The sequence below is a fragment of the Struthio camelus genome, chromosome 4 (assembly GCF_040807025.1).
Source record: "Struthio camelus isolate bStrCam1 chromosome 4, bStrCam1.hap1, whole genome shotgun sequence".
In the NCBI taxonomy this organism is placed as follows: Eukaryota; Metazoa; Chordata; class Aves; order Struthioniformes; family Struthionidae; genus Struthio; species Struthio camelus.
In genome coordinates this window covers 62,037,887-62,064,989 of record NC_090945.1, presented here as the reverse complement: position 1 = coordinate 62,064,989, position 27,103 = coordinate 62,037,887, and the positions used below count along the sequence as shown (strand labels likewise).

General features: G+C 41.5%; 1 protein-coding gene across 5 annotated transcripts; it reads left to right on the top strand.

Moving 5' to 3' along the window:
* Positions 1-299: 299 nt before the first annotated feature.
* On the top strand, positions 300-27,103 carry KLF3 (KLF transcription factor 3). 5 transcript variants are annotated; one of them, XM_068943190.1, is made up of 8 exons: positions 341-443; positions 4,717-4,755; positions 5,614-7,416; positions 11,737-11,833; positions 19,347-19,842; positions 20,288-20,438; positions 25,023-25,183; positions 26,445-27,103. In XM_068943190.1, the coding sequence occupies exons 4-8, from the start codon at positions 11,777-11,779 to the stop codon at positions 26,624-26,626; spliced, it is 1,047 nt and encodes a 348-aa protein (XP_068799291.1). In that variant the 5' UTR covers positions 341-443; positions 4,717-4,755; positions 5,614-7,416; positions 11,737-11,776; the 3' UTR covers positions 26,627-27,103. The 5 variants fall into 5 exon arrangements, with proteins under 5 accessions (XP_068799293.1, XP_068799291.1, XP_068799296.1 ...); XM_068943191.1 differs by lacking the exon at positions 341-443 and adding an exon at positions 3,470-4,104; XM_068943192.1 differs by lacking the exon at positions 5,614-7,416 and having other exon boundaries at positions 300-443.

Below are 27,103 nucleotides of genomic sequence, written 5' to 3'. Positions count from 1 at the left end.
GCTGGGCGTAATTAGTGCCTGTGCGAGGCCGTCTGCCCCCGGGGCGGTGAGGCGCGGCGCGCCGTGCCTGGCCGCGGCCCCGCGGCGCTGCCCCCACCCGGCGGGCGGGAGCCGCCCGGCCGTGACCCTCCCGTCCCGTCCCCTCCCCGCCGCCCCGGAGCCGGGCAGGGCGAGCGGCGCCGGCGTCATGTGACAGCGGGGCCCGGTGCCAGGAGCCCGGGGGGGGGGGGGCAGGCCGGCCGGCGGGGAGGGCGGGCGGAGGCGGACGGGCGGGCGGGGAGCTCCGAGCTCCTCCTCGCGCACAGACCCGGCGCCACCGCCGAGCAGCCGCAGCCACGGACGGGGCCCTGGGACGCGCCGGCCTCGCGCCTCGCTCCCGCCGCAGCCCCCGGCCCCGCCGCCCGCCCCGCGACACCCCCCGGCCGGGCGCCCCGCCGCGGAGTGTAAGTGCGGGGACGGGACGGGACGGGACGGGACGGGACGGGCGGCGGGATGGGGCGCTCCCGGCTCCCGACCGACGGTGCCGAAAGGGAAAAGTTTCCAGGCGCCGAGGGCGGCCCGGGGGGGCGGCGGGCATCGCGGGCGCGGCGGGGCGGCTCACGCCGGGCCCGGCGGCGGGGAGGTCGCGGCTCGGCGTGGTTGGGCTCGGGGCGGCGCGGTGCCCGTGCGGGGCTCCCGGCGCGGCTCCCGCCAAGCTTGGCGGGCGGTGGGGTGGGGAGCGGGCGGCTGGCGCCCTGCCCCCCAGCCCCGCCGCCGCCGCCGGCCCCGGGCGAGCGCGCACCTGCGTGGCCCGCGGCGCCGCTCCGGGCCGCCTCTCCGCGGCGCGGGCGCCCTCCCGCGCCGCCCCGCCGCCGGGGGGCCGCGGAGCCGCCCCCCCCCCGGGCCACCGCGGGGCCGGCCGCCGTCCCGCCCCTTCGCGCCGCGCCGCCGGGGCCCCCAGCCCCCGGCCGGGGCAGGCGGGACTGCGGCGTGTGCGAGGGCTCCTCTTCAGTTAAGAGACAAAAATGCCGTCGGGTGCTGCCTGCGGGACAGTGCCGGGCAGAACTGCGTGGAAAAGTGTAACGAGTTCCTTCAGTTGTGTCGGAGGGCGAAATGTTTGCCTGCTAGGGGGGAAAATGTTATTGCAGGAATTAGCTTTTCAGAAGTGTTTCAACAGTAGCTCCTCAGCGGTTCGGTAGCGCCGTGTGCCTGGTTTAACTCTAACTGCGGTTAAGTCAAGGATGATTCTGGCTCTCAAAAATATGCTTGTCCCACGTATTGTCATCTAATTTTAGCTCCGTTTAACTATGATATAGATGGAGTCAAAACACGTAGTATTTAGGATAGCACTGTCTCTTAAATATGGAATTAGAAAGGATGACCATAATTAGCTTACTTTTTCAGAATGCTTTTTTTTTTTTTTTTTTAAAGCCTGAATGGGAATAGGAACATTTGCTTTGGATCTTTGTGTCAGATGTATGTCTTACCCAGCTAGGGGGAAAGGAAGGGCTGATCTTCAAGAGCCCACGCTCGGGTATCACAGACTGGGAGAAATACCTATCCTAGAATAGTTCAAATATTCATCGAAGAGCTATATGAAAAATTACATTAAAATTGCTTCCTATTCTCCCCTGGTAATTCAGTTACTGTACCTGCATTGTCTGCCTTGTTTTATTTACTTCCTAGCCTTTGAAAATTCAGGAAGTGTCACTATTTGTAGGGCTCAACTCCGAATGTTTTATTGTTATGAAAAGCTAAATTTGCATGGCTGATGGAAGAGCTTTGAGGACTTGACTGTATTTAAACTATTATCCTTAAGTGTTCATTACCTGTGTTCAAAACAAAGGATTAAATGGCTGCTCACTCATGTTTTTTCCACAGAATACTTTTAAGATATGGTCTTTTGGTAATTGCATGAGGAACTTTTTGTATGAGAGGAGCCACATCTGGATTTGATAATCCTGCCTGACCCAGAGGAGACTTACTTCAAACTAACTTTCCTCTTGGATTTTTAAGGATATAATATTTTGTCTATTATGAAAATACAAAAATCTGAAGCTGACTTGAGTGGCCCTTTTAATTTTTGTCCAAGCAGGCAAATACTCTTTTTTTTTTTTTTTTTGCATGCAGTGGGTAATAGATCATGTGTTACAGACCACAGGGGAGACTGGCGGCGAGGGCAGAGAAATAAGATGCTGAATGATCTCTTCCTTCCATGAGAAACTGGACAAAATTTCATCTAAGTAATAGAGCTACAAGACAGCCCTTAGGTGCTATGAGGATTCAACCTGTGCAATACCTGCAGAAGTCTTCAGATAAATAATGATGTAAATGTGTGTGAGATCAGTCCAAGGCTTTAAGATGCTAGAGACAGGAGTTCTACAACCACCAAATTACTTCTGTTTCCAGATATTCAATATGAAGAAAGTAAGGGACTGATACTATCAGCGTAAAACATACACCCACACACGACAGTAGATGTTGTACTAGCCAGTTGTAGTCTCATGTGCATTCTTGAACTTCAGTTAGTGAATTAAACTCTACAGCAGTTATTAATGTTACTGTGATACTAGTCCACATAAGTTGCAATAACTCATTCTCCAGTTGGATAATATTAGATGTCTGACCCGTGGGGTGTGTGTGTGTGTATACATACTATATATATATATATATATATGTGTATACACATATATAAAACAGTTGAAAGTATGTTCAAAGAGGAGAGAGAGTACTGAAACCATAGATTTGAAGGAAACTAAATTTTGAAGTTATTCTAGTATACGACATCTAGACAAGTTACGCCTTTCCTCTGCCTCCTATCATCGGCCTGATGATTTCAGTTACTGGGCTGTATTTTTTGGGTGCTTCAAAAACAAAAACGTTACAGCCACAGTAAATCAGGTCCTGAGATAAAGTCTCAGTGTACAGGAAAGTGAGGCAGACAAGCTGAATTGCTATTTATGTGATGTGTTAGAAAAATGCTGTTAGGTGCACTGAGTTACGTTGGTCCTCAGCTATTAAACAGTATGGCACAGAAGTAGTGAGATACGGTCCAGTAACCACTAGCGTTTTAAGAAATTATTCTTGCATTGATCTGACAGTCTAGTTCGGTTCGTGAAGAAGAGGCTCGCTTTCAGACTACGAGCTGACTGTTGGACGTAATGAAGATTTAGCTCTGTTTAGCTGCTGGCATCCTATGAATCCGACGATAAATAAGTCAGTCCAGGGGAAGTTAATCATCATGACCTGTGGTGTCTGAAAATCTCCTGCTCCCTGATGTTGTTAAGGGAGCCTGTTTGTAAATAGGGCAGGTCCCCTGCAGAAGGACAGTGTTTTTATTCACACCCAATGAACAAACACCTCCACCCAGTGTTGTTGTTTTAAAAGGCTCCAGCTGCTCATGAATATAGGGTCAGGGAGGGCCGCCTAAATGTTTCTCTGTGCTTTCTCCCCAGCGCAGCCAGCAGAGCTGTTTCCTGTTCTTTGTTTCAAGGCTGGGGTTTGCGTCACGCATTCCTAGTGGCATATGTGCTGCTCTTTCCTGTTTCGGGCTGCTTGCTGGTGGGTCGGGAGCCGGGCCCGGGCCCTGCTGGCCGCCCCTCCGCTCCCCGTCCCCACCCCGTGAGATACCCTGTCTCCGCGCTCGCCCGCTTGCTTAAGATGCCTCTGTTATGTCATCACGGGATGTTGGAGCTAACCTTTAACGCGCGCCTGCTGCTCCCGTGTATTTATAGGGGATGAGCTCAAGAGCTGCGCTCTCCTCTCTGAAAACTTGTGCTCCGGTCCCCGGAAAGCTGTGAGCCTGCTTTCTGCTCTCGCTCGCGCGCCCCTCGGCCTGCGATAGCTCCCTGAAAGCCATGGGGCTGCCCTGGTGTAGAGGCAGCGCGAGGGAGAGGAGAGGCCACGTTTGTGGGCTCACGTTGGTAAGAGAGCGCTGGCTTCCGTCCGGCCCCAACCTGACTATCCCACCCTGAGGGAGCGCCTGCTCTTCCCAGTTCAGGTTAGGGCTCCAGTTCTTGAAAGGAGCACGTGTTTTCTCAGTGCCTGAAGTAGAAGATTCACTGTCTTGCAGATTTCATGCAGAAAATGAGACACTGCTGCCTAACTTTTCTTTGGAAAAAATAGGTATGCCTGGCTTATATTTCACATTTTTGAAGGAGTAAAAATTCATTTATTTACTCCTATTTTTATATTCGTCTTCTCCTTCCCCCCCCCCCACCCGCCAGAGGCAGACACAGAGAAACATCAAGAGGAAATTCAAAAAGAGAACATATATCTTTCTGTTGCTTTGAGCCTAACTGAAGAAGAGCTAAGGACCTGAGCCAAAGCTCATTGAAATCAAGAGAAAGAGTTGCATTAACTTCAGTGGGCTTTGAATCAGGCCATGGATGAAAATGCAAGATGGACTGTTTCTTCCTCTCTGCCACTTCTGTGCTGGAATAGGCATGTTTTCTGTACACACAGAAATGCTACCACTCTTCGATACTACTCCTTTTTTATTTCATTCATTTTTTTTAAGCAACCTTTTTGTTTTTGCAGCTGCTCTTTCGGATGCTAAATGTTAGTTGTTTGGGATCACTGCAAGTGTCTTTAATTCCTGTTATATTTTTTAAGAAGTATCTGAAACTGTATTTTATAAATTTCCTCTTTCAGTGCTTAATTATATATGAAAAATAGTTTTTACGAAGTTAAGAATACGTGCATGTCCTTACATCAACTTGTTTCTTTCCCCTTCAGAAATCCAGATAGCAAGAAGTGTTTGGCCAAACAGTTTTGGTAAGTGGTTCATTAATTGTTTTTTTTGCTCTCAGTTATTTTACTTACTTGTTTTTCGGTGAGTTTTAGAGTACTGTTCATGAGGTTGCCCAGTAGGAACTGAGTAAATATCTCTTAATGCTGGTGCTATTAATTTGCTCAGGATTTCAATCATATTTAATCTTTTTCCCATGACAGAACAAAAGTGTTGCACTTAACTGTACTTTAATATTGGAAACTAGTGTGTAATTGTAGTAAATGTAGTAAATCACTAAATGTAAAAAACTTTGTGGCTCCTACCTTTTTGTAACCAGAAGTTTTACAAAATCTGAGACCAAGATTAAAATCATAACAGTTTTGTACACCAACTTGTTAATATTAATTAACACTGCTAACAGGAGGTCTTTTAAAGGTCTTTTCTGCTGTCAGCATTGAAGCTTTGTGTTTTCATTCCAAGGCTCGTTGCTTCCAGTCCAGAGTATGAAGTTTGGCAGACCTGGTTTTAGAAGAGATTTAACCCTTCCCTATTAAGAGTTCACTTGATGCTGAGGCTCACTTTTATGGTTTTAGTAGCCACAGTGGATATCTCTTGAGGTAAAAAAAAAAAAAAAAAAAAAAAAAAAAAGTGTAAGGTGTGCATCAGCCAAATAGAAAAATAAAGTTCTAGCAGGTTTTTAAATGCTAAGTCAGAATGGAGAGAAAAAAAAAAGAAAACCCTGTGTGGTCTGCCCATCATGCAGTCAGTGTATTACCAACAAACTTTATACATGAAGGCATGACAGAATTTCCTTAAGGAGTCTAGGCTGCTTTGGTCGTGGTCTCATATGTACCCACTACACTGTCCAACTGTTCTCCTCCCTTTTTTTTCCATTTCCTTAGATGCACGGAAGTTCACAGACGTCTGCCCTGTATTCAAATTCTGATTCAAATTCAACGTTTAAGCTATTATTTATAAATGTATACTTCCTTACTTTAAAATGTAAAAAATGTAAAAATGTTATATCTCTATCTCATATGTTTGATCAAATAGTAGAACCCTACATTTTAGAGAACAGTATTTTTGGTCATTCTTCTCTAGTAGTAATAAATAAGATTTGTATTTTTCTTTTAAAATTATCTTCAAAATTAAGCTCTTAAAAACACAACAAAAAACAAAGTTCAGTTTGGAAGGGAAAGATTATCATGCCATTCCACATACTTTACTTTGTTTTCAAAAGTCGGATCTTTTCTCCTTACTAGACTGTTTCTCCTTCTGAGCAGTAGCTTGAGACAGGAAACCAGACAGCAGTCTGCCCTGATAAGGGAGAATATTGTCTAATGGAAGTGCCTCAAGATCTTTGCTTTTTCTCTCCCTTAGGTTCAGAATGTAGAACTGAGGATTGAACAGGGTTTACATGAGGTCCATTTTTCCTTGGTAGAAATGACACTTTTTATAAGCACCATAAGGACTTTTACCTAGAATTTTTACATACAAGAAATCCGTTTTCAGACAGGTGGCTTCAAAGACTCTGTAACAGTACTATTATAAATTTCATTGAAATACTGATTAGTCTGCTACACAGCTGATAAATAATTATGTCAAAACAGTTCTAGGTCAAACAGAGTGACATCGGCAAAGTTAGGATGCACAAATTGTGCAAAATACCGGATTTTTCAGCTTGTTTGAAGTTCTGAAAATAGAAAGGTAAAAGATTTTCAAGTCAATAAAAACATAAATAGTCTGAGATTCCTTGCAATGCAGAAAGAACAAAAAAACATTTTGTCACATGAAAGTGGAACATTTAACTGTAGAGGATTTTTTTAAACTAACCATTTTGAGAAAAAGAACTGAAGCTTCTTATTTATAAGCATATTAATCATAGAATAACGTGAGATGGACCTCTTGAGTTCATCTGGTCCAGCCACTCCTCTAGAATGCAACATTGCACTCTCTGGAATTTCTGGATTTATTTTTTTTAAGTAATACAACTCAATGAAATCTAAACAAAGTATTGTTGTTGATCTAAATATTCTTTTTCTTTATGCCTAGCAAGTAAAGCTTCTAGCTGAAAAATGTTGCCTTAGTATCATCTTCTTTTTACTCAAAGTCCTAACGTCTTCAACAGCTATTACCATTTCCCAGTGGAAATCCAGCAAATAAACCAGCAGAGAAGGCTACTGAGTAATAAAGCTTTTTCTTGGTGTACTAGTTCTTAATAATTTTCCCGCTAGCATTCTTTTTGGGCTGATCCGTTCCATTCCCAGGCCTTCATTCCTTTCCCAGCTCTTGCTTTCTTTGCCTGAATCAAACTGCTGTGCTGAACTTGAGAGTTTCTTTGCCTGCTGCTATTTTGAGGCCCAGTGTAGCTAAGCGCTTGCTTACTTCCCATTAGTCAATGGAACTTTTTTGCTGACTCGGGTCTTGATGAGCAACTGGTACTGTAAGTCCAAACAAATCTTGTCGCTAGCTCTGGGAAACTCATCTTCTACCCCTTCCTGGGAGTCCTGTTCTCCGAAACTCATTTTTCTCTGTCAAACTGCCTTTCGAGGTTGCATTGGAGAAGATTCCTCACCCAGGTCCAAAAAGCCTCCCCGCCCTTTGGATTTCATCACTGGAGTCTGCTGATATTATCACTTCTCCTTAACATCAGAGGAAGTTTGACTTGAGGCTCACAGAAGAAGTAATAGTTTCAGAACAACGGAGTAAGTTGCAAAGGGCTTGAGCCGAAGAGCTTTGGCCACATGACTTGTATTGGATGCTAGATACCAGCAATGCTGCAAACACTGCAGTGTCTTTGTGGAGGGCGCTCATGCAGGGCTAGTTTAGCAGATGTCATTACATTATTTTGTAATTAGGCCAACAAAAACAATACTACTTTGAAGCTTCTAAGCCAAGCCTCACTGTACCATAGGGCAACACTCCTTGCTTCCCCAGGCACAAGGATTGAGAAAGCAAGCTCCATGCATGGTTTTATGCAGGAGAGGAGAGGGGCAGAAGTTATGGTCACCACCACTCTCTCTGTCCACAGCAATGGTATCAGGTCTCTAACTGCTCTTCCAGGGGTTTAGTGAGAGCTGTATGCTAGAGGGAGGATTTGTGCTTGTTGGATGTGCACAGTCAGGATGGGCCCTCCACCCCACCCTTTCCTTTCATAACAGGTCTTCAGAGTTGTTGGACCTTGAAGGTAGGTGCACTGAGCAGCCTGCAGTAGCTGCATTGTGGTTGCTCTTCTGCAGCTGTTCTGCACTACAGATGTACAGTGTGGGGCCCTTCTTTAGCTGCTTGGCTCATTTCATCCAGAGTAAGTAATCTGTGCAAAACCTCATTGTCAGATTACATTAAGTACCTTTAAGCTTTCATTTACTTATATCTATCACACCATACCATACCAGGGACTTAATATCAATGAGTCTCCGGTCCAGACAGGAAAATGAACTATTCTGAAATGAAACATTCCTTTTGGAAGGGATAATTTACTGCATATTGGATCATCTTTAAATGGGTAGTTCCTTTAATTAGTAAGGGGCAGAGTTTGTATTTTTCTGGCTTACTGTCTTCGCTAGACTTCAGCTCCGAAAATACTGAGGGACTTTGCCTGGACTTTACCTTGCACCTGTCCTTATTTGCATACAAAAACCAATTGCTTCATTTGTCTTTCTGAAGTACAGGGTGTGAGCAAAATCTTATCAAAAGCCGTGTCCTGTTTGGACAAGTTGGACTGCTTTGGCAGAGATCCACAGGGTGGAGTGAATGGGAGGAGGCAAGAAAGTAAAACTGGGTGGCTTGTTAGCAGAAAGAGAGAGAAGGCGAGCAAAAAAAAAAAAAAAAAAAAAAAAAAAGAGGGTGGAATGTTTGCCTGCTGGATTGCAGTTAATTATTTAGTTTCAGATTACGTGCATTTCAAATTCTTTTAACCCACATTAAAAAAAAACTTTTAATGTAAAATAGTTTATACAATACGCCAAAGACAAAGGCCCTATTTTTTAGTGGACTTAATATAAATATGTTGTTGTCTTTCCACTGCTTTCTTCAGGGTACCTCAGGAATGAGAGTTGGTATTTCAATTTTCCAGAAATTAATTGTATTTACTAAACAATTTATGGACTTTCAAACACGTGTGTTATGAAATCAGTGTGTACAGTAGAACCCAACTGTTTTTCATTCCTCTGCGATAGAAACAGATAAGACTATTTACCTTCCTTACTGCCCCCTTCTCAAATATTTAGGAGGGAGAGATTGGGAGTTTTTGGATTAGTAGGCATGGTTTTTTTATTGGAAGTAGCATGCTTTATTTGTGTGAGTGCGTGAGTGTGCAGACACTCGCTTGCTTGTGAATGAGGTCCAAGCGATCCATTTGCAGCATTCTGTTTAAACACAAAGGAGATTGTTTCATGAGTTTATTTGCAGTCTTGGGAAAGTGTCATTCTGAGCTAAATTTTAAATGCCAGACCCACAGCTGGTTTAGAGTGACCCTGTAGCAACTGTAGCAGATTCCACAAGGTATGGATCTGACCCTCCACTCTGAACCTGACAGGACCAAGAGTCATACATTAATTCATTTTCCTTCCTCGAAAATCTGTTTCCACTTGCTGTCTAACTGGGAAAAGAAACCTACTTCTTAAGAGTAATGCACGTTAAAGGAATGCTCAGTTTCTGTACTATGAATCAGCAGTAAAAGTAACGTTTTCCTCTACTGTTCTTAGATGACTGCATCTGAGAAAGATTAAGAACTATTTTTTCACCTTTACTCAGTGCAATACACTTTCTATTTTCAATGTCAGTCTGACTCCTGCACAGTAATTTAGAGCCCTCTCAAGAAACACTCAAATGTGTAACATGACATGTGAAACGCATGTCAAGTGTCTTTCACACACTTTCTTGGAGAAAAAGGAGAAAAGAAATAACTCTTGAATTGAAGAAAATCCAAATGTAAAACCACAAAAATGACAAAAAGAAAAACCTGGGAGCATGATGGCTTACTTAGAACTACTTTCTTTCTTTCTTCCTTTCAAATGACTAAAATAGTCGGTGTGCCACTTTGTCTATGCACATTTAAGCTAAAAATTGAAAGTTGCTGGAAAGCTGATAGCAAGCAGTTACATATTCTTATATGGAGGTCTGAAATGTGGCATTTTAATGTAAGCGGTTTTTTTATATCTGAAAGTACTGCTGTTTTCTGTTTTCATTATGTGAATGTGTGTGGGAACATGTGCAAATGATACGTAGATACACACATGTGCACTTATTGCATAGATATGTGGATATATTTTGTGACAACAGTCCTCTGAAATGTTAAATCCATCTATGTGAAATGTTAAAAACTTGATAACCACTCAAATAAAAATAATATAGTTCATTCTCAACTTTCTCACAAACATGCTTAATGTATTTATAAAATTACCACAATTTTTAGCAAATAGTATCATCTTACGAAATATTTCTAAAATAAAGCCATAATTTAAATTTAAACTGGAACTCTCATTGAGCTGCTCTTTTTGTTTCACTTTATTTTTGCAGTTTGTTTTTATCTTTGACTTTTGTTAGAAGAGTTATGAAGATACTTTCATTTACTTTTTAGGAATTAAACAGGTTTATTTCCAGTATTCAAAAAGTAAACTGTTGCAATATTTTTCCGTAAGTCATCAAGCTTTGTTCACACACACAAATCCATGATAGACTTAAAACAGCTCATGCCGCCTTGCTTTGGAAGGTCTTATCCATTTCTTACCTATAGACGCAAATGATAGTTAAATATTGCAAGATTGTTCATTAGTGTAGGCTTATTAGAATTGTTCTAATTTGAAGCAGGTACATCTTAAACGTTTAATTTAAATCTCTGGGTAAATTTTCTGGCCACAGTTATAAGTATTTTGTTGCGCCTTCAGCCTGCTTCGGTAGGGTGAAGCAGTCCCGGCGGGGTGGTGTGGTTGTATTCGTTTATTGCCAGTGCCATCTACTGGTCTGAACCGAATTTGTGTAATGTCTTGTCCTCGCATCTTACAGAGGTCATACCACTTCTAGGCAGCGCTCTGCAGGGTATAGTGTGTGATCAGAACTTGCTCAGAGAATACATAATCCCAAGTCGTTTATAAAAGCTTTATCAACACCTAAATGTCATTGAGAACAGTGCTCCTTTGCCTCTCTTGCCTTTACTCTGTACTCTTGCTGGCCCACCCCAGAGGAACTGTCTCCTCCTCCTCTCCTTCATGGTGTCTTTCCGAGTTGACCACAGCAAATGTGCAATATGACAGTAAAGCTCTAACGTGCTTTCTGCTAAATCCTTTTACCTCGGACAGTTCGGAATAAGCTAGAATTGGACAAGCGGAAAAGAATAGAAAAAACACAGAAACTGCACAGAATACAGTCCAGGTTTTTTTGAAGTGTTGGGTTTGCACAGTTAGCCCAGATGGTTGTTGCGTTGTCAGTAAATTTGTTCCTTCAGGCAAATAACTGATGTGTCGCTTATGGAAAGCTGCTGTAGCATATCAAATGCACCTCTCCAGATTAGTCCTAATTTTTGATCTCCTTTCTTTTGCATTGATTTCGGTGTCATTGTACCTGATAGTTTCAACTTTTCTGCCTGGACTCTGAGGAGAGGGACAGCCTCTCCGGAATCAGTTCACTGTATTATCAGCTGAGCAAGATTGTTCTGAAGTTGTAGTATTGATGAAAAATGCATGGTCTAAACCATGATGGGTTGCTTTCCACACTGACAGCTAGTGAAAGTTGAGAATACTGTCATCTTGATGGGCTGGTGTGCACAGTAAAATCTCAAATTAACTTCTCTTAAAGACAGCAGATGTCCCTTGACTTCAGTGGCAATTGGGAAAGAATAAAGTTGTGATAACTAAAATATTTTAAATGAAACAATGTCAAATATTTTAAAAGCTTGTCAAATATGTAAAAAGCTATGTTATATATGGATAAATATTCAGTCTGACAAAAAAATAAGTTCTCTCCAATTCAGAAAGTTGATTCTGGGCTTTCCTGCAGCTTTCTAAAACGTTGTCTTTCCCTTTTAGACCAGGGCATCAGAGGTGTCAGGACAGCTGAATAAAAAAGATGCTAATGTTTGACCCAGTCCCTATCAAACAAGAGGCCATGGAACCTGTTTCAGTGGTAAGACTTTTAAAATATTTTAACTGTTGTGATCACTCTATAGTTTTCCACCTCTAAGTTCATGTCAAGATTCGTGTAAGTGTTGGACTACTCTAAGTACTGCTTTGAAGCTATATTTTGCTTTTAGGACGATCGGAGCCGTATTCTAGGAAATCTTTTTCAGTAGTTTATGAACTCCCTAAAGTCGGTAAAGGATGTGCTCCATTTCCTCTGCCACTGCTCCCATCCCCAGAGCAGGGGGGAGAGCACCCAAGCACTCCTCAACCATTGTGACTGAAAAAGAAAGTAATGGCTTTCTGCTGGGTAAGCTGGGCAAATTACTTTACCGTGAGATCAGACGAGAAGCAGGGAAGTGGAGGAGGAACGGGGGAAAACAGAGGAAGGTAGACCTTTTTTTTTTTTTTTTTGATTGGGTTAATTTTCATCACCTTGATGTACAGGCTCAGCTCAGCACCGAGTCTGATAAGGAAGAGTGACAGGAGCTTGTAGCTGGGAAGGGGACTGTGTGGCAGTTTAGGCTGCCAGGGAAATACTGCCTTAGGAAGCAGTCTCACCTATACTTAGTCTATTCAGCGTCCCAAAAAGGGAAGATTCTGGTTTTTGTTCCCTCCCTTCCAGCTTTGTGCTCCCACTGTCTCTTTTGCATGAGGTCTAGCAATTGGGTGGGGGCAGAATGATGTGGATCATTTCCCTCAGCTCATTGAATGGTCAGAATTGCTAACCCACCAGAAAAAAACCCAATTTTTTTTGTCAGATCAGGAAGCTGATCTGACTTGTTCTGCACCAACTCAACGCTAGAGCAGTGGCGGGGGGAAGGGAGAGGGAACAGGACCTCCAGCTTTCAGCAGCAGCCTGCGATTAGATCAGATTACAAGTAACATGAAACTGCACCGGTAGAAAGGCTGATCAATTAGTAGTGTGAAGTCAGTGTGCATAAATTAGAGTGCATTGAATCCATGCTCTGAATGCATCTTTCAGGGAAAAGTTTGCTTCCTGCTTTATTGAAAATGTAGAATAATTGCCATAAAATTAAATGCGTCTCTAAACAGTCTGATTTCTTTGGTGCTATTAAGAACACTTGTTGATTGTTAAATTTAATATAAATTTTGAAATTACAGTTTGACTCTCCTGAGGTTTAGTTCTAAGCAATGATAGAAAAATAATCAGCTTATCGCTGCAGGCGTAAGTGTATTCTTATATATTCTTATTAATATAAACAGTGATTATCTAAGGTTATTTAAGGATATGTAATTGTTTTCATCAGTGGCAGAAGATAGGCCACTTCCACAACAAAAGAGCTATCAGTACACTAATGACAGAAAAGCACTATAGAGAGGCTGTGAGCTGTCCTTTGCATGCATCTGCCTTCATCTCCCAAAGAAGGCTCTGCAGCAGCTTAGGATGGTGCACACGAGAGACAAGATCCTGCCCCAGACAGCCACGTACTTCTGCAAAATGGACAGAGTCAGTCCTTCAAACAGATGACCAGGGAAGGCACGAGCAGTCCTTTCACCAGAATGGAGGATGAAGGAGAAATTGTATATAGTGGGTGCTACGTACGGATGTGTGATATCTTCCACATGTTGGACCTGTGGAGTTGTCTTACATATTATTATACCCCTGACCAGCCACTAGAGACTATGGAAAACGTTTTACTAAATGTGTATGCTTTCCTTTTGCTTATTGCATAATGTGAAATAAAAGCAGGAAAGGAGAAACTGGGGGACTATTTAGATTCTTTCCTGAGGAAGTTCAGAGGAAGGGACGCTGTTTGAGTGAGGTTCCCCTCATGAAGGTTACTCAGTTTTTCCTCAGGCTGTGTTTGTTGCAGCTCCTGTGCATACGCTGGCTGTTTCACCCGAGCCATTGAGGTCCTGGCTGCCCCTGCGTTTCTTGGTGACGTGGTTCCCGTGGAGCCTGGCTGCCAAGGACCGCTCAGCAGAAGCTGCTCTGCAAACATCTTTAAAGGGAGGAAGGAGATCTTGGTACAGGGAGAACGCAGCAAAGGGTGACAGCCACCAAGCGTGTTAGTTTTCTTGACCTTGTCTTGAGGTGGCATCAGTGCGATATTTTTTAGAGGTACTGAGCGCGCTATTCAGTTCACTGTGGGCTAACATAGCTAAAAAGCCTTTTAAAATCAGGAATTGTTTGTATTGTGTCTGTCATTTTGATAATATCGTTAGAGGTCAAACAAAACAAAGCTCCTTAGGAATTATTAGTTATTTTACCTGGTAGGTACAAAACCTGTCTTTAAAAAAAACCCCACTGGTTGGGGTGGGAGATGCAAACAAATTATAGTTTTGACACCACCATGTTTCAGGGCGTGTGGTTGAAAGGATGAACTAAACTTCTCAAATGACTGAAGCTTGCACCCAGAGTATTTCATCACTCTACCAACAGCTCATTCTGTTTATTAAATTGAACTATCAAGCATATTTTATGATAATTCTTAAAGAAATAGTGACAGAGTCATCTCAGTCCTACCTAAGTATTTGCTGTGAGAACTTTTTTAAAATTTGGACAAATACCAGTGACCGTTCAATCCCAGAAGTTGCTTTTTTATGTGTTACCGTCTTTCTTTATGAATTGAAATAGCAGGTTTTTTCTGCCCTTAAGTCAGTCCCCAAAACGGTTTGCTTCATCCCTTTTTTAAGGCAGAGTGGTATGTGCTGCATGAGAGGCTGAGTAACTAGTGTAATTGGAGTATGAATTTCACAAGGTGAGACTGTTTTTTTCATGTATTATCTACCACTTGAGTTAAACCCTATTCATTTTTCTTATGTGATACTGATTTGACAACTTGTACAAGTAGGTAAGGTGGATCATCATCTGTTTTTGCAAGAAGCTGGTTAGACTTTTGAAGTAAAATGCATTGGATTTTGTAGTTTATAAAAAACTTGATGAATTGCTTCAAAATCTGCTAGCCTGTAAAACAAAAAAGATGTTTCCCTGTGACAGTTTTAACAGAACTTAGCAAGTTATATCAGACCTGTGCTTCATTGGTGCTTTGTAGTGTTGCCTTATGGAAGCAGCAGTCTTCTGGGTGGTGAAAGGTATGCTTTTGACGTATTTGGCCAGTCTTTACTCTTGACAGGATTGTCAAGAAGAAAAGCACGGTGATTCCTTCCCTTTTCTGAATTACGGATTTAATTGCGTGAACCACCTGGCTGTTTTCAAGAGATGCCTCAAAAATACTAGAAATTGCTTGAATTTATTTTCCACTCTTTGTGGATTCAGTGCTGGACAAGCAGTAAGGAAAAGGAAATGAACTGCTGAGTAAAGTCTAGTTGGAGACTGTACAGGAATATGTCCTGAAATACAATCCTGCATCTTCATAATGATCTACTGCAGTGACATACTGTTACACACAAGGATTTTTCATCAAAGGAGAATTTATAGGCAAGTGGGAATTTGATGTTTTTTGTTTTAAATCCAAGTCAAACCAAACTCCTACATGTAGTGCGAATTCCCACAGTAGACACCCAAGGGAAATGTGTCAGCTTACGTGTTTTGGGCAAACAGCAACAATACCTAGTTTTACATTGTTCCACCAGAATACTTCTAATCAATGCTGAACATTTAGTATTGCTCATGTATGATGCTTCATCCTGTTGCAAATCGGGAGCAGATCTAGTGAGGATGGAAAGCTGCATGGCTGCAAGCTTGCTGGATGACAAACACCGCACCAGTCAGTGTTAACAGATACAAAGAGGCAAAAAACTGCTTCCCTTCTCTCTCCCTTCCTGCCCTGCGTAAATGGTACGGGACATTCTATAAAAACACAGCCTCGTCTGTGTCTTAATACGAGTTAACTGTTAACCTCACTGTCTGATTGTCATTTGATCTGCTGACTTCGCTGAGACTCTTGGCCTCAGCCAGACCAGAGGTCAGGCTCTGCTCTGCTCTGTGGCCATGGCCAAGCCGAATCTTTCACGTGCAGTCAGGAGTCTCCCAAAATAGGTGATGAGCCACGAGGCAAGTTCCAGGACTGGCAAAAAAGGACTGTTCTTGCAAATATGCTCCTGGTTGCTGCAGTCAGTGGCTTTTAGAAAACCAAGTAGCTGCAGGCAGTTGTTCTTTTTTGTTTCTTATCACTGACCCTTCCAGCTTAGAGAGAGACAGTGAAGCCTCCCTTGCTCTCCCAGTCCATATGCCCAGAGCGGGACTGTCCCCTTCCCCAGCACAGGGAGGGGAAGTGACTTACTGAAGTTGAAAGCAGCACTTCATATCAACTTAATAGCGACTGCTGTGTCCCAGGGAGCTAGAAACCAAAGCCTGGCTACACTAAAAGACACGGGAAGCTTAATGACAGGATTGGTGAGATAGATCTGGAAGTGGCTTATTCCAAACTAACGGAGGGGTTTCAACCACCCTTCACTGATGGTGCAGCAAAAGTGTTTTCTGCCCAGTACGCAGAATGTTTAATGTGTCACCTCGCTGACAGCAGGTAGTCTCCTTTTGATTATTCTAGGGTCCTTCTCGTCTGTTTCACCATTTCTAGTGCCAATAAAAATTTGGAAAATTCATAATTATGTGCATAAATCAATTCCAGAAATTCATTTGTTTTTTTTTCTCTTCACAAAAGTGCAAGAGGCAGGAGGTGGTGGTCTTTCTGCCAATTCAGATTGTAAAATTTTCCTGTTTATTCCTATAAAGAAAATAATCTGTGGCCCCACATTTTTGTATCATGACTTTATCTACTGTTCAAACAGAAACATGGCAATTAAAAACTCAGAAGGAAGAAAAGCTTAGAAAAATTATTCAGCTTTTGCAAACTACAACAAAAAAAAGTGACGTATATTAAATTTGTGCCAGCTTAGTTACAACAATGAAATCTTTTTATGCAAAATAATGCAAGGTGTATGGGGTAATACCAGGTCCCTAAGATAATCACTTTTTTAAAACGTAATTGCTCTCTTCCTAATTCTTGAAAAGTATTTCTTGCTTGTCTAAATTTATTTTACTTAAGTTTTCCATTACACAATATTTTAGTAGTTTGATATTTTTCCAACACAAGTTTAATGTTACTTGAAGAACTGAAAGAGAATAACTGTTTTAATAGTAAGGGCGCAGCTTGGAGATGCTTCATGCTTTAGTAGACTCAACTTACTAAAAACATTCCTGGAGATTCAGATTGCACAGTCTTTTTCCTTTCTAGTGTTCTTTACGTCTTTCTAAACTGTAGTTTGCAGAGGAGCGAACTTGTTAAAAAGTGCAAGATTTATAAGGCCCTTGTTGTGCACGATTCATGTGGGCTGTGGTACACCTAAAACTATTTAGATAACATCCGTTTATTATTCTCAGATAATTCTTATTTGAATATAAGAGCACTTCAACTGGATGAAAAGTGCACATTCACCTACACTTGGGAAATGCTTTACAAAATGAAAGAAGTGTTTGTATATAGTGACCTTGTGACCATCCCTGACCAACTTGCAAAATGGTAAATACGCTAATGCTTGGTTGTACTATGGAACGCTTACACAGTTTGCTGAAGCTAAGCAGACTTTGTACTCCAAACCAATAACACCAGTTTTAGCAGAAGTACTTAATATCTCTTACGCGTTTAGTGTTTGAATTTTTGCTTACACCCATAACTTGGATCAAGTTTAGTAGATATTAAATACTGTTAAATATTAAACTCCTATCAATATTCAGTGGCTTTGATCGCTTAGAATGCTAATAATTTCGTGATTGCCTGGCTCATTATTGCTGGCAAGTTCCTACAAGTTGTTTCACTCAGGACCGCTTGCAGTAAGGACATGTTAGTAGAATTCTGAGTAACCAGTTACTATCAAAGATGGACGTTTTCACAGACTGAATTTGCAAGAATAGTAAAAAAAAAAAAAAAACTTATTAATTAAGATTTCAGAGTTTTTAATGTAATATTTACTATTTGAAGAAATAATTTTTAAAAAAGCTTTATTACTGTCCGCCTAGTTCTCTGAAGTGTCGTTTTTGTATGCTGCTTCGCTTGAAATGAATGTTTAGTTGTCAGTATTTTATGGAATAGGTGACTCCGCTGTGTCATTGTTTCTCATCGCAGTAGTATGAATCAACAGAGAAGTTTATCATTTTTTAAACCCGCATAGGACAGTTTCAAACAATAATGGGAAAAAGACAAATACATTTATGTTATTTTGCACTAATAATTCCAGTTAACCTTGATATTTAAAATCAACTAAATGTCCCTCACAGGGAAGACAGAGGTAAGAAACTACGATGATTTACAGCTGGAAGTTTTCATCTCAAGAAAAAATATTTAGAAATGTCATGGAAATGATTGTATAAAAATACAATAGCTTTATACTTCTAATCTGTGTCTCTTTCTACCATTTTGAAGGGGTTTTTTTTTCATCCCACTTTCCTGAGTCTATTTGGCACTAAAGAATTAAGATGTCTTTGACTGTTGGCATGAAACTGCTTAGCCTTAATGTGAGGCTTTACTTATTCAGGATCCAAAGATAGCATTTTATTTCATAAAATTTACAAAATGTAGAGCTAAAAACAAACTGAGTTGTGTGTACTGTGTCTTTCTACTATGTTAGAACAGCACGCCAGCTTCTACAGTAAGTTATCTGTTAGTAGAAGAATTCAGTTTTAAATATCTTTTAAAAGCAAAATTGATCTGGACAGTCATTTAGTAATACACTCTGCAATGTATGCTAATATTTTTTGGCTTACAGAAATTATTTCTACTAAAATGGGGAGCTCATCATTTAGGTTAAGATTAGCTTTAGGCTTCGTATGATCTTGTCATGAGAATTTTTAGCTACCGCTAATTAACAGGAATATTCATCCAGCACTCCAAATCTTTATTCTTTCTACTGGGTTACTCAGTTTCCAAAGTCAGAATGTCTCAATCTTTCTCAAGATCTTATCTTTCTCAAAAAAAAAAAATCTTGTTTGTAATTTACCTATTGTACTCTAATTCTTTCTCACCTGCTGCTCATATAGTTCACTTGTATAATTTTTACTGCTCGTAGAGTTCAGAGACATAATTTCTTGTTTTAGTGAAGGTTTTGAAGTTTTGTTGTACAATTACTTCAGCAACTGATCAACTTGATCAATTATTTGTTCAACTGATTGAGATTTGTTACTTCTAAGTCCAGTTTAGTTGCTGTCTTGCTTGACTTCATGTTCTCAGTTTGTTCTTCTGTACTGTGCGTAGTACCATGTGTCCACCAGGTCCGTTAAATATGTGCAGCTTACTGTATGAAAAACACTTTTTTAAGAGAGAAAGAGTTGAGTATGCCTTGAGAAGTTGTTTTCATCATTTGTCATATGTTGCTTCTGAAACAGAGAATCAGTTTCAGTGAATAACTTTCTTTGCGCTAAATATACTTTATTTAATATACTTTTATTTTAAAAGTACTTTAAAGTGCTTTCTTGAAACCTTTTCTTTTTGCCTCAGTGTTATGAACCATCGTTCATTTTCAGAAGCAATTGTGTGTGTGCATGTGTTGATTTATTATTTGATTTTTTCCCCCTTTTTTCCCACTCCTCCTGACAGTCATACCCGTCCAATTACATGGACCAAATAAAGCCAAACAAATACAGCGTCATTTATTCTACGTCGAGCATGTTGCACAATAAATTCTACTCAAACGCCGAAGGACTATCAAACGGGATCCAACTGGAGCCAGTAGACCTTACGGTGAACAAGCGAAGCTCACCACCTTCAACTGGAAGTTCTCCTTCCCCTCTGAAATTTCAGACTGTACATAGGAGAGCTTCGCCTGGACTGGCTCTGTCCTCCCCCAGCTCACCTATCAGTAAATTCACACCGTCGCCCCCAGGAGTACAGCCTCTTTCCATGCCGATAACCATCCCCCCCGTCATGGCCGCTGCTCTGTCACGCCACGGCCTGAGAAGCCCCGGACTGCTCCCAGTTATCCAGCCTGTCGTGGTCCAGCCTGTCCCTTTCATGTATGCGCCTCACCTCCAGCAGCCGATCATGGTGTCCACGGTGCTTGCGGATGAGATGGAGAATCCAAGCAGCATGCAAGGTGGGTGTTGCTGGAGTTTTGCTTTTATGCCAGCTCATCCTGGGAAAATAACTGCATATTCTGGCAGCTATTAGCGCGTTTTTTGCATTTTAGGAAGTGGAGACATTATTCCTTTTATGTTCTTTTAAAATATGCGTGCATAAAAACACTGTAAATATTTTCCCAGCTTACCAAAGTCATATTTTGTTCTGCTTTATACCTGCACAAAGCTGTTTATCTTAGTAGACCTACTGAGATTTGAACTGATGAAAATGGGAATAGATTTGTTTTGAATTCTAATTCATCAGGAGATAGACTAAACGCTGGAAGGTCTTGTATTTTAATATAAATTGTGGCACTAAATATAAAGTGGCTGGGGGATTGTTTTGGTTTTAACTGTAGATTTTTAGCATACAAGTCAGATTTTTCATCTCTTGTCTTCCTTTTCCTACCGTCCCCCACACAGTGCCTGTCATTGAGTCTTACGAGAAGCCTACACTGAAGAAAACAATTAAAGTAGAACCAGGAAGTGAACCATCCAAGACTGACTTCTATCCTGAACAGATGTCACCTCCAGTGATGACCTCATTGTCTCCCCAGCAAGTAATGCTGCAAGAGTAAGTAGCTAGCAATAGTAGCTAGCAGAGGAGTGAAAAGAAGTTCATTAGGGTGGCTACTAATTTTGGGGGGAGGGGGAAGTTGCTGTGTTTTATTAGAACATGTGACAAAATAGCAAAAAAATGAAGCATTAGTTGCAGCTGATCTCAATGAATATGTTAGTCTTTCCTCCCCCAGTTGCCACTGAGATGTGATTTCAACTTTTTAGCAATATGAGTGTTGATATGTATTTATACATAGCAAGCATGTAGATCTGTCATACTCACGTAAGGCATTTCTGAAGTAATAATAGACCCAGTCCTACAATCCACTGAAAGCAGAATTCCCAATAAGCCAGTGCTACCTCTTTATGAAAAACCAGCAGCAAGCTGGAAAAATCCTGTAAGGACATTTCATAACTGCTATCTGTATTTATATTGCCTGAAATATTTCTTAAAAAAAATACTCTTATGACTTTTTTTTTCCTTGGTGGGCCACTCTATCTTTTAGCAAGCTTTGGCTACTCAGTGGAAAGAAACCCTTCAGGCCTACAATTTCTTTATATAACCAGTGAAATTTCATGTTTTCTTGAAACTGCTGTTCCATGGATGTTTCTTCTAGCAGCCTAAGTAGTTCCTGCAGCGCCCTCCCCTCCACAGACCTTGTTTCCACCCCAGGACCAACTCATTTGCACTGGCGCACTTGTTACTGAGGCCACTTCATGAGCTGGATAGCAGAACTAGTCAGGGTTAAAACAGTCCTATTTATAGAAAGCAGAGCAAGAACTAGAAACAAGAAGCAAGGTCAAGGGCAGAAACTTTTTAATTGGAAAAATTAAAAGTACCTCAGGAAGTACCTGAGGAACCATGATCACCCCTCCATTTCCTGATTTCTTAGGGAAGATTCTGAAAATTTCTGCCAAAGTAATGGAATGGCCTGGCGTCTGGCCCATCCTCCTGCCAAAGTGGCAGGCGCTGCCCTAGCGGCCCTACGGCTGCTGGAGCAGCTCTAGCAGGAGCTGGAGCAGGAAACTGAGCAGCGCTCATGACACGTGACCTCCAGATCCATTTCTTTCCCTTCTTTCTTCCGCTCACCATCACCGTCGGAGCAGTTATATGCGGCCTCACCTCCTAGAGTGAGGAGGAAGGACCCAAACAAGCGTGTGAGTGTGGGAACATGGGGTGATTCAGAGAAAGAAAGCGTGCAGTTGGCAGTCCCGTGCGTTCCCTTCGGAAGGGAGCCCTTTCCTTCCACCAGCATCTCCCAGTGACGAGGTGCACTGCAGTACCAGAGCTAACGGCCCTTTTGTAGGTAGCCCTTCTGGTCTTCAGGTCTCCAGCCAGGTTATGTGGGTTCCAGCCTGCAGTCTCTTTGCAATCAGCTGTTACTCCATTTAGTTCAGGACTTGCACCTTTTCTGCCTCTCAGAGAAAATGCCAGAGTTAACCACTTGCTGGCTTGCTTTCGTAAAGCGGATTATTTAAAAATAACCTTATATGTTTTATTACAATAAATATATAACAAATTAGTGAGCATCTGTGTTTACTAGGTGATCACTTATCTTCTGTAATGGACCTGCCACACACAGCAGTCAGGTCTGCATGCACTTGGAACTAGCTTCGCCTAGGTCAGGACTATCAAACGCTACAGTTTATTTTGGTTCTTTGTTAGGCCTGTTTAACAAGAGCAAACCAGTAAGTGCTGTTCTTGGCTTATACCACACCCTTCCTCCAGGGTTGAGACTTGTGCAGACTCCACCTGCATTACTGATTTGCTTTAATTATTTCTCAGTGAGTCCAGTTTCCACAGGAAACCCATCCATTGAATGAGGAACACAAATCTGGCATATCTTGTGGGCAGCAGCACTGTTACAAAAGCCTTTGAATGGTCCATCTTTCCAAAGCACCTCCTCTGCCTGGCCAGTGTACAGGTGTTAGGTTTATGGAGATGCTGCCGTCACGTTGGAATGGCTTACGTTGCTTCCTAGCTGGCCTGGAGAGCTGCAGTTCTCGCTCGTTCCTGAAGCGAGCCCTTTTGAGTCCAAACTCCGCTGTTGATCTACAACAAGCAGATTGTAGATGGTAATCTTTATCTTTTTATCATCTAAAAAGGACATAAATTACTCAAGTTACAGCATCACAGGATTAGAGCTTGGAAAATTTCCTGTTGTCTCACAGCTTCATCAGCCTGTTGTCTCTGCATGACGAGCCTTAGTTAGGCAATGTTTTTTTTATCATTTTCCATAGGTTCCAGGTTCCCCAAGTGCATTATTCAAACACATAAGGAAGCCACGTTAAGGAGGCGTAGGAAACCCTCAGTCTCAGTTTTAAGCAACTGATACTAAACTAGCATTAGTACACACTACATACGCATTATGTATATAATGTTGATGGCATTTCTGTAGGGATTCTTGCTGGACTTTCTGACATGCCTGATAATTGACATAACTGTGCAGTTTTTTCTAAAATGAAACCTCAGGTAATGATCCCTCTGACCAAATACAAGAAGCATCTTTAATGTTGTATTTTCTTGCAAGTGTAAGTCAAAGTCAGACTCTTGCTGCCAACATAGCGTGATGTATTGGTGAAGGAGGAGGAGAAGTTGCTCGAGTAAATCATAGCATGATTTTTGGAAAGACATTGTTAACTTCTTTTTAAAATGATGCTCACATGGTTAGCGTTGCATGAATTTGCATCTAGTTGTGTAGAAGGAATGGAACTGTGAAGAGTTAGGAATGTACTTTTATTATTGGACCTTTTTTAATGTTTACCTTTGATTTTTGACACCACCTTACCGATTTTTTTTAAGCTGCCACCCCCTATCTGTTTATTGGTAAAATTCTGTAGTCTTACCGACCACCTTTCCTCTAAAGGGAAAATGAGACAGAGGTGAATTCTTAGTGCTTTATTTACACGCACTTAGATCAAAAACCATCACAAGTAATATAGCGCCAATATTCCTTTTCTCCATTTTTCAAGAAGTTACTGTCTCCAAAACTAGCCTCCATATGTAGAGATCAAAAAACCAAATTTGCTGGCTGCTCCAAGCCAGTGCTTCTTCAGAAAGTAGTAGGCAACAGTGTTACAACTGTGCACTGCTTCAGAGAAGCATTTATTTAGAAGGTAAAATCCTGCCTTTCTTATTTAAGAATATGTACATACATGTCACCATCTGGGGTTTCCTGCCATCACAGTACTTGTAGCTACGTTTTCTGTGTGCTTGAAGAGTACATACCTACCATCACTCGACAGTCACAGAAACGTCCAAGAAAGAGAATCTGGCTCCCAGTTTGAAACTTGTGACTCTGATAGTAGAATGAATAACAGACTAGCAGAAAGAAACTTTTCCCACATCAGTAAGTGCCATCCTGCTGCTGTGGAGAGTAATAGAAAGCATTTTTCTGTTTAAATCGTATATGAGATCTTCTTTGTTGTGCCTTTTTTTTTTTTTTTAAACCAGAGGGCCTTGAGCACACGTGCCTTTGATTTTGCTGAAAGGAAGGAATTCAAAATTTCTGAAAATTAGGTCCTAAAGAAACTTGATTTAAGCTTCAGTTAAACATAAGTGTTACTGAATGTAATTGGATCAGTAAGAAGTGTGAAATATAGCAGCTGAGAAAACACTGGAATTCTAGAAAGCTTATTTCTATCACATGGAAGAGCTGTTTTACAACAGGGAATGCAATACCTGCACATGATATATTATGTTTCAGTTGAAAGCTAAAAAATATCTTAAAGTGCTAATACACAGTTGAAAAATATGCCTTTGTGAAGCTGTAAGATTTGTAATGCCTCTTATGTTTTTGAGAAACCTTTTTGCTTCCTTTTTCTAACATTGACAGTGAAGAAAGAGTCAAGGTTGTACCCAGTTCTGAAGCCAGGGTGTTGTTTGAACCTAAATATCCACGCTTACTGACATCTTTTAAAATACGGGATGCGTTTCCACATGTGTGGATGTTTGTGTTTTTATTTATTACAGAAATCTGTAGGTAGGTAGTCATATAGGTGTCTCACCTGCACTGCACCTGTGGGCTTCAAGGCAAAAAGTGATGTTTATGAAGGTGGAGAGGCCACTTCAGACATCCTGTGGGTGCGTCACACAGGCTGAACTCTACTTTTAGGAATCGGCGTCAGTGGTGCAGGGAGGCCGCACCCTCCTGCCAGCCCCAAACAGGAAATTCTTAATTACTCGCAAAAGGAGTGGCTGGAACAATAAAGTGCTGCTTTGAAAGCCTAAAGATACGATTTCTTTAATAATATGGGAAGGCTGTTTCCAGTTACAAACATATTAATTTGGGAAACCTGGGTTTGCTTGAGCAACAAGAATTGTAGGATTTTTTCCCTTTTAAGTTTAAAAAATGATGACAAAACTTATGATCAGTAAAAATGGCTGTATCGTGCCACAAAGTGAGTAAAAATTTAAAAATATGACTGCTACAATCCATGAAATTTGCTAAGCCCTCTTGAATTTTTCGACGTGCATGTAATATTGTTCTTTCTGCCAAGAGACAGCGGTAGTGAATCAAGGGCTCTGTCATGACTCATCTTAACTGAGGTTTGCTGTGCTAAATATTTTTCATTTTTAACATTCAATTTGACTTCACAGGAATCACCCTTCAGTTATAGTTCAGCCAGGAAAGAGACCTTTACCTGTGGAATCTCCAGACACGCAAAGAAAACGCAGAATACACCGATGTGACTATGAAGGCTGCAATAAGGTCTACACTAAAAGCTCCCACCTGAAAGCTCATAGAAGAACGCACACAGGTTTGAGCATTGCTCTGCTTTTCTTTCATCAAGTCTGTGGTAAAGCAGTAGAATAAGCTTTTAATTTGTGCTGATCACCGGATTGCTACGGGACTCAATAATAAAATGACATATCTTGGATCTGGCAGTGTTGTGAATATAATTATAGGCCATGAGAAAGAAAGAAGATGTAGCAGGAAAAGCCCACAACAAGAGATTTTAAGCCAAAGCAGGATCATGGTGTATGCTAGTAGGCTTTACATTCCCTGGCTCTTTGCTCATTTTCTTTCCAGTTACTTGCAGATTACTTACTCTGTACACCCTGAAAACACCAAATCGGTCAAATTGCAGTACCTCACTGCTTACATCACTGCTAAATTTGACTGAGACTTCCATGGGAGTAGCCCATTTACAAAAGTCTGGACTGTGTGCCATATAGGTGTGGCCATGTGGACTTGCTAACCGTTGGTCCAGTAGTGCTCTTTTCTGAGCGCTTTTCTTAGAGCTCTTTCCTGAGTGAGCGTTCCAATAAAGATTTCTCCATCTCTGTTCTCTGCAGATATGTTCATCTTGGCATGCTGAATACATATGTGCATGTGTGTGTATATGTGTATACGCACACACATGTATAAGGTGTATACATGCACACATATAGGTATATGTACCCTAGATTTTTACAAATACGTGAGAAACTTTCAGGTAAAACTGAGTTCATTTCTTTACCGTCTCACATCTGTGCACAAACCAGACCTCTACCTGGTTGGCACCACAATGGTATAAATGAGAATGAGGATTACATATTAGAAAATAATTACTGAGAGAGATTTTAAGTCGAGCTATTTGTGACAGTGGTACCATTTATTTTTGCTACGGTAGCTTTAAGAGGTCATAACCAGATGTCTGCCTGCTGCGTTGAATGATAGAAACAGCCCTTTCCCCTCCAAGTAATTTCCAATATGAGGTCCTGGTTTTGAAAATACTGGAACAAGTGTTTAAACCTTCACGCTGCTGGGCTTGATGAGACAAAACAAGTGCTAATATGGCAGAGGGAGGAACAGAGAGACAATAACAGAAAGAAGTTGTGGCAGGAAACGATTTTTTGATCTGTGAATTCTGACTGCACAGTTTCCAGCGCAGAACAGTCTGCAGCACAGTGCTGGCTGGAGGCTTTTTGGGTAAACATGGAAGAACTACCTGGAATTTGAGAAGACAAGAGGATAAATCTGCTGAATTACAGATGTGTTTGTGTCTTAAATCCCCAATTCTGTGTTTCTTTTTCCAGGTGAAAAACCATACAAATGCACTTGGGAGGGATGCACGTGGAAGTTTGCTCGTTCTGATGAACTAACACGGCATTTCCGCAAGCATACCGGAATCAAACCTTTTCAGTGCCCAGACTGTGACCGTAGCTTTTCACGTTCGGACCATCTTGCTCTTCACAGAAAACGCCACATGCTTGTCTGAGTGTCTTCTGTCCCTGACTCCCATCACACTTTTTTTTTTTACGTGTGCGTTTTAATTTCGATTCAGCTGGTCTGAATCTCTGAGTTTATACCATTAAAAGCTTACATATGGTCAGTAATAGATGTTATCTAACCCTTCTATGTCCTTGCCACGGGTCAGACCTAAAGAATGTGAACTTTTTTTTTTCCTGGGGATGCTAAGCAAACCCTTTCAGCAGACAGTATGTTTAATGTATTCCTTTGTGAATAAGGGAACTTGTAAACTAACAACTTCTGTTGGTTTCTTCATATAATCAACCCAGCATATACTGATAAAGTAGTAAATGTTATTGAATATCCAGAATGCTAGTCCTTGCCAGAGACTTTATTTATGTGCCCTGTAAAGGATACACTCTCATTTTATGCTGAACAATGCAATGAACGGACTCTCCCATCCTCATTGGTTTCTGCAGTATGGCTAATACAACAGTTTTAGAAA

What these genes read in the sequence shown, in the direction of transcription:
- KLF3 (XM_068943192.1), top strand. Translation starts at nt 11,777, where the DNA reads ATGCTAATGTTTGACCCAGTCCCTATCAAACAAGAGGCCATGGAACCT. An exon ending in GAATCCAAGCAGCATGCAAG is followed by an intron (nt 19,843 to 20,287) that starts GTGGGTGTTGCT and finishes TCCCCCACACAG; the next exon opens with TGCCTGTCATTGAGTCTTAC. An exon ending in CAGCAAGTAATGCTGCAAGA is followed by an intron (nt 20,439 to 25,022) that starts GTAAGTAGCTAG and finishes TTGACTTCACAG; the next exon opens with GAATCACCCTTCAGTTATAG.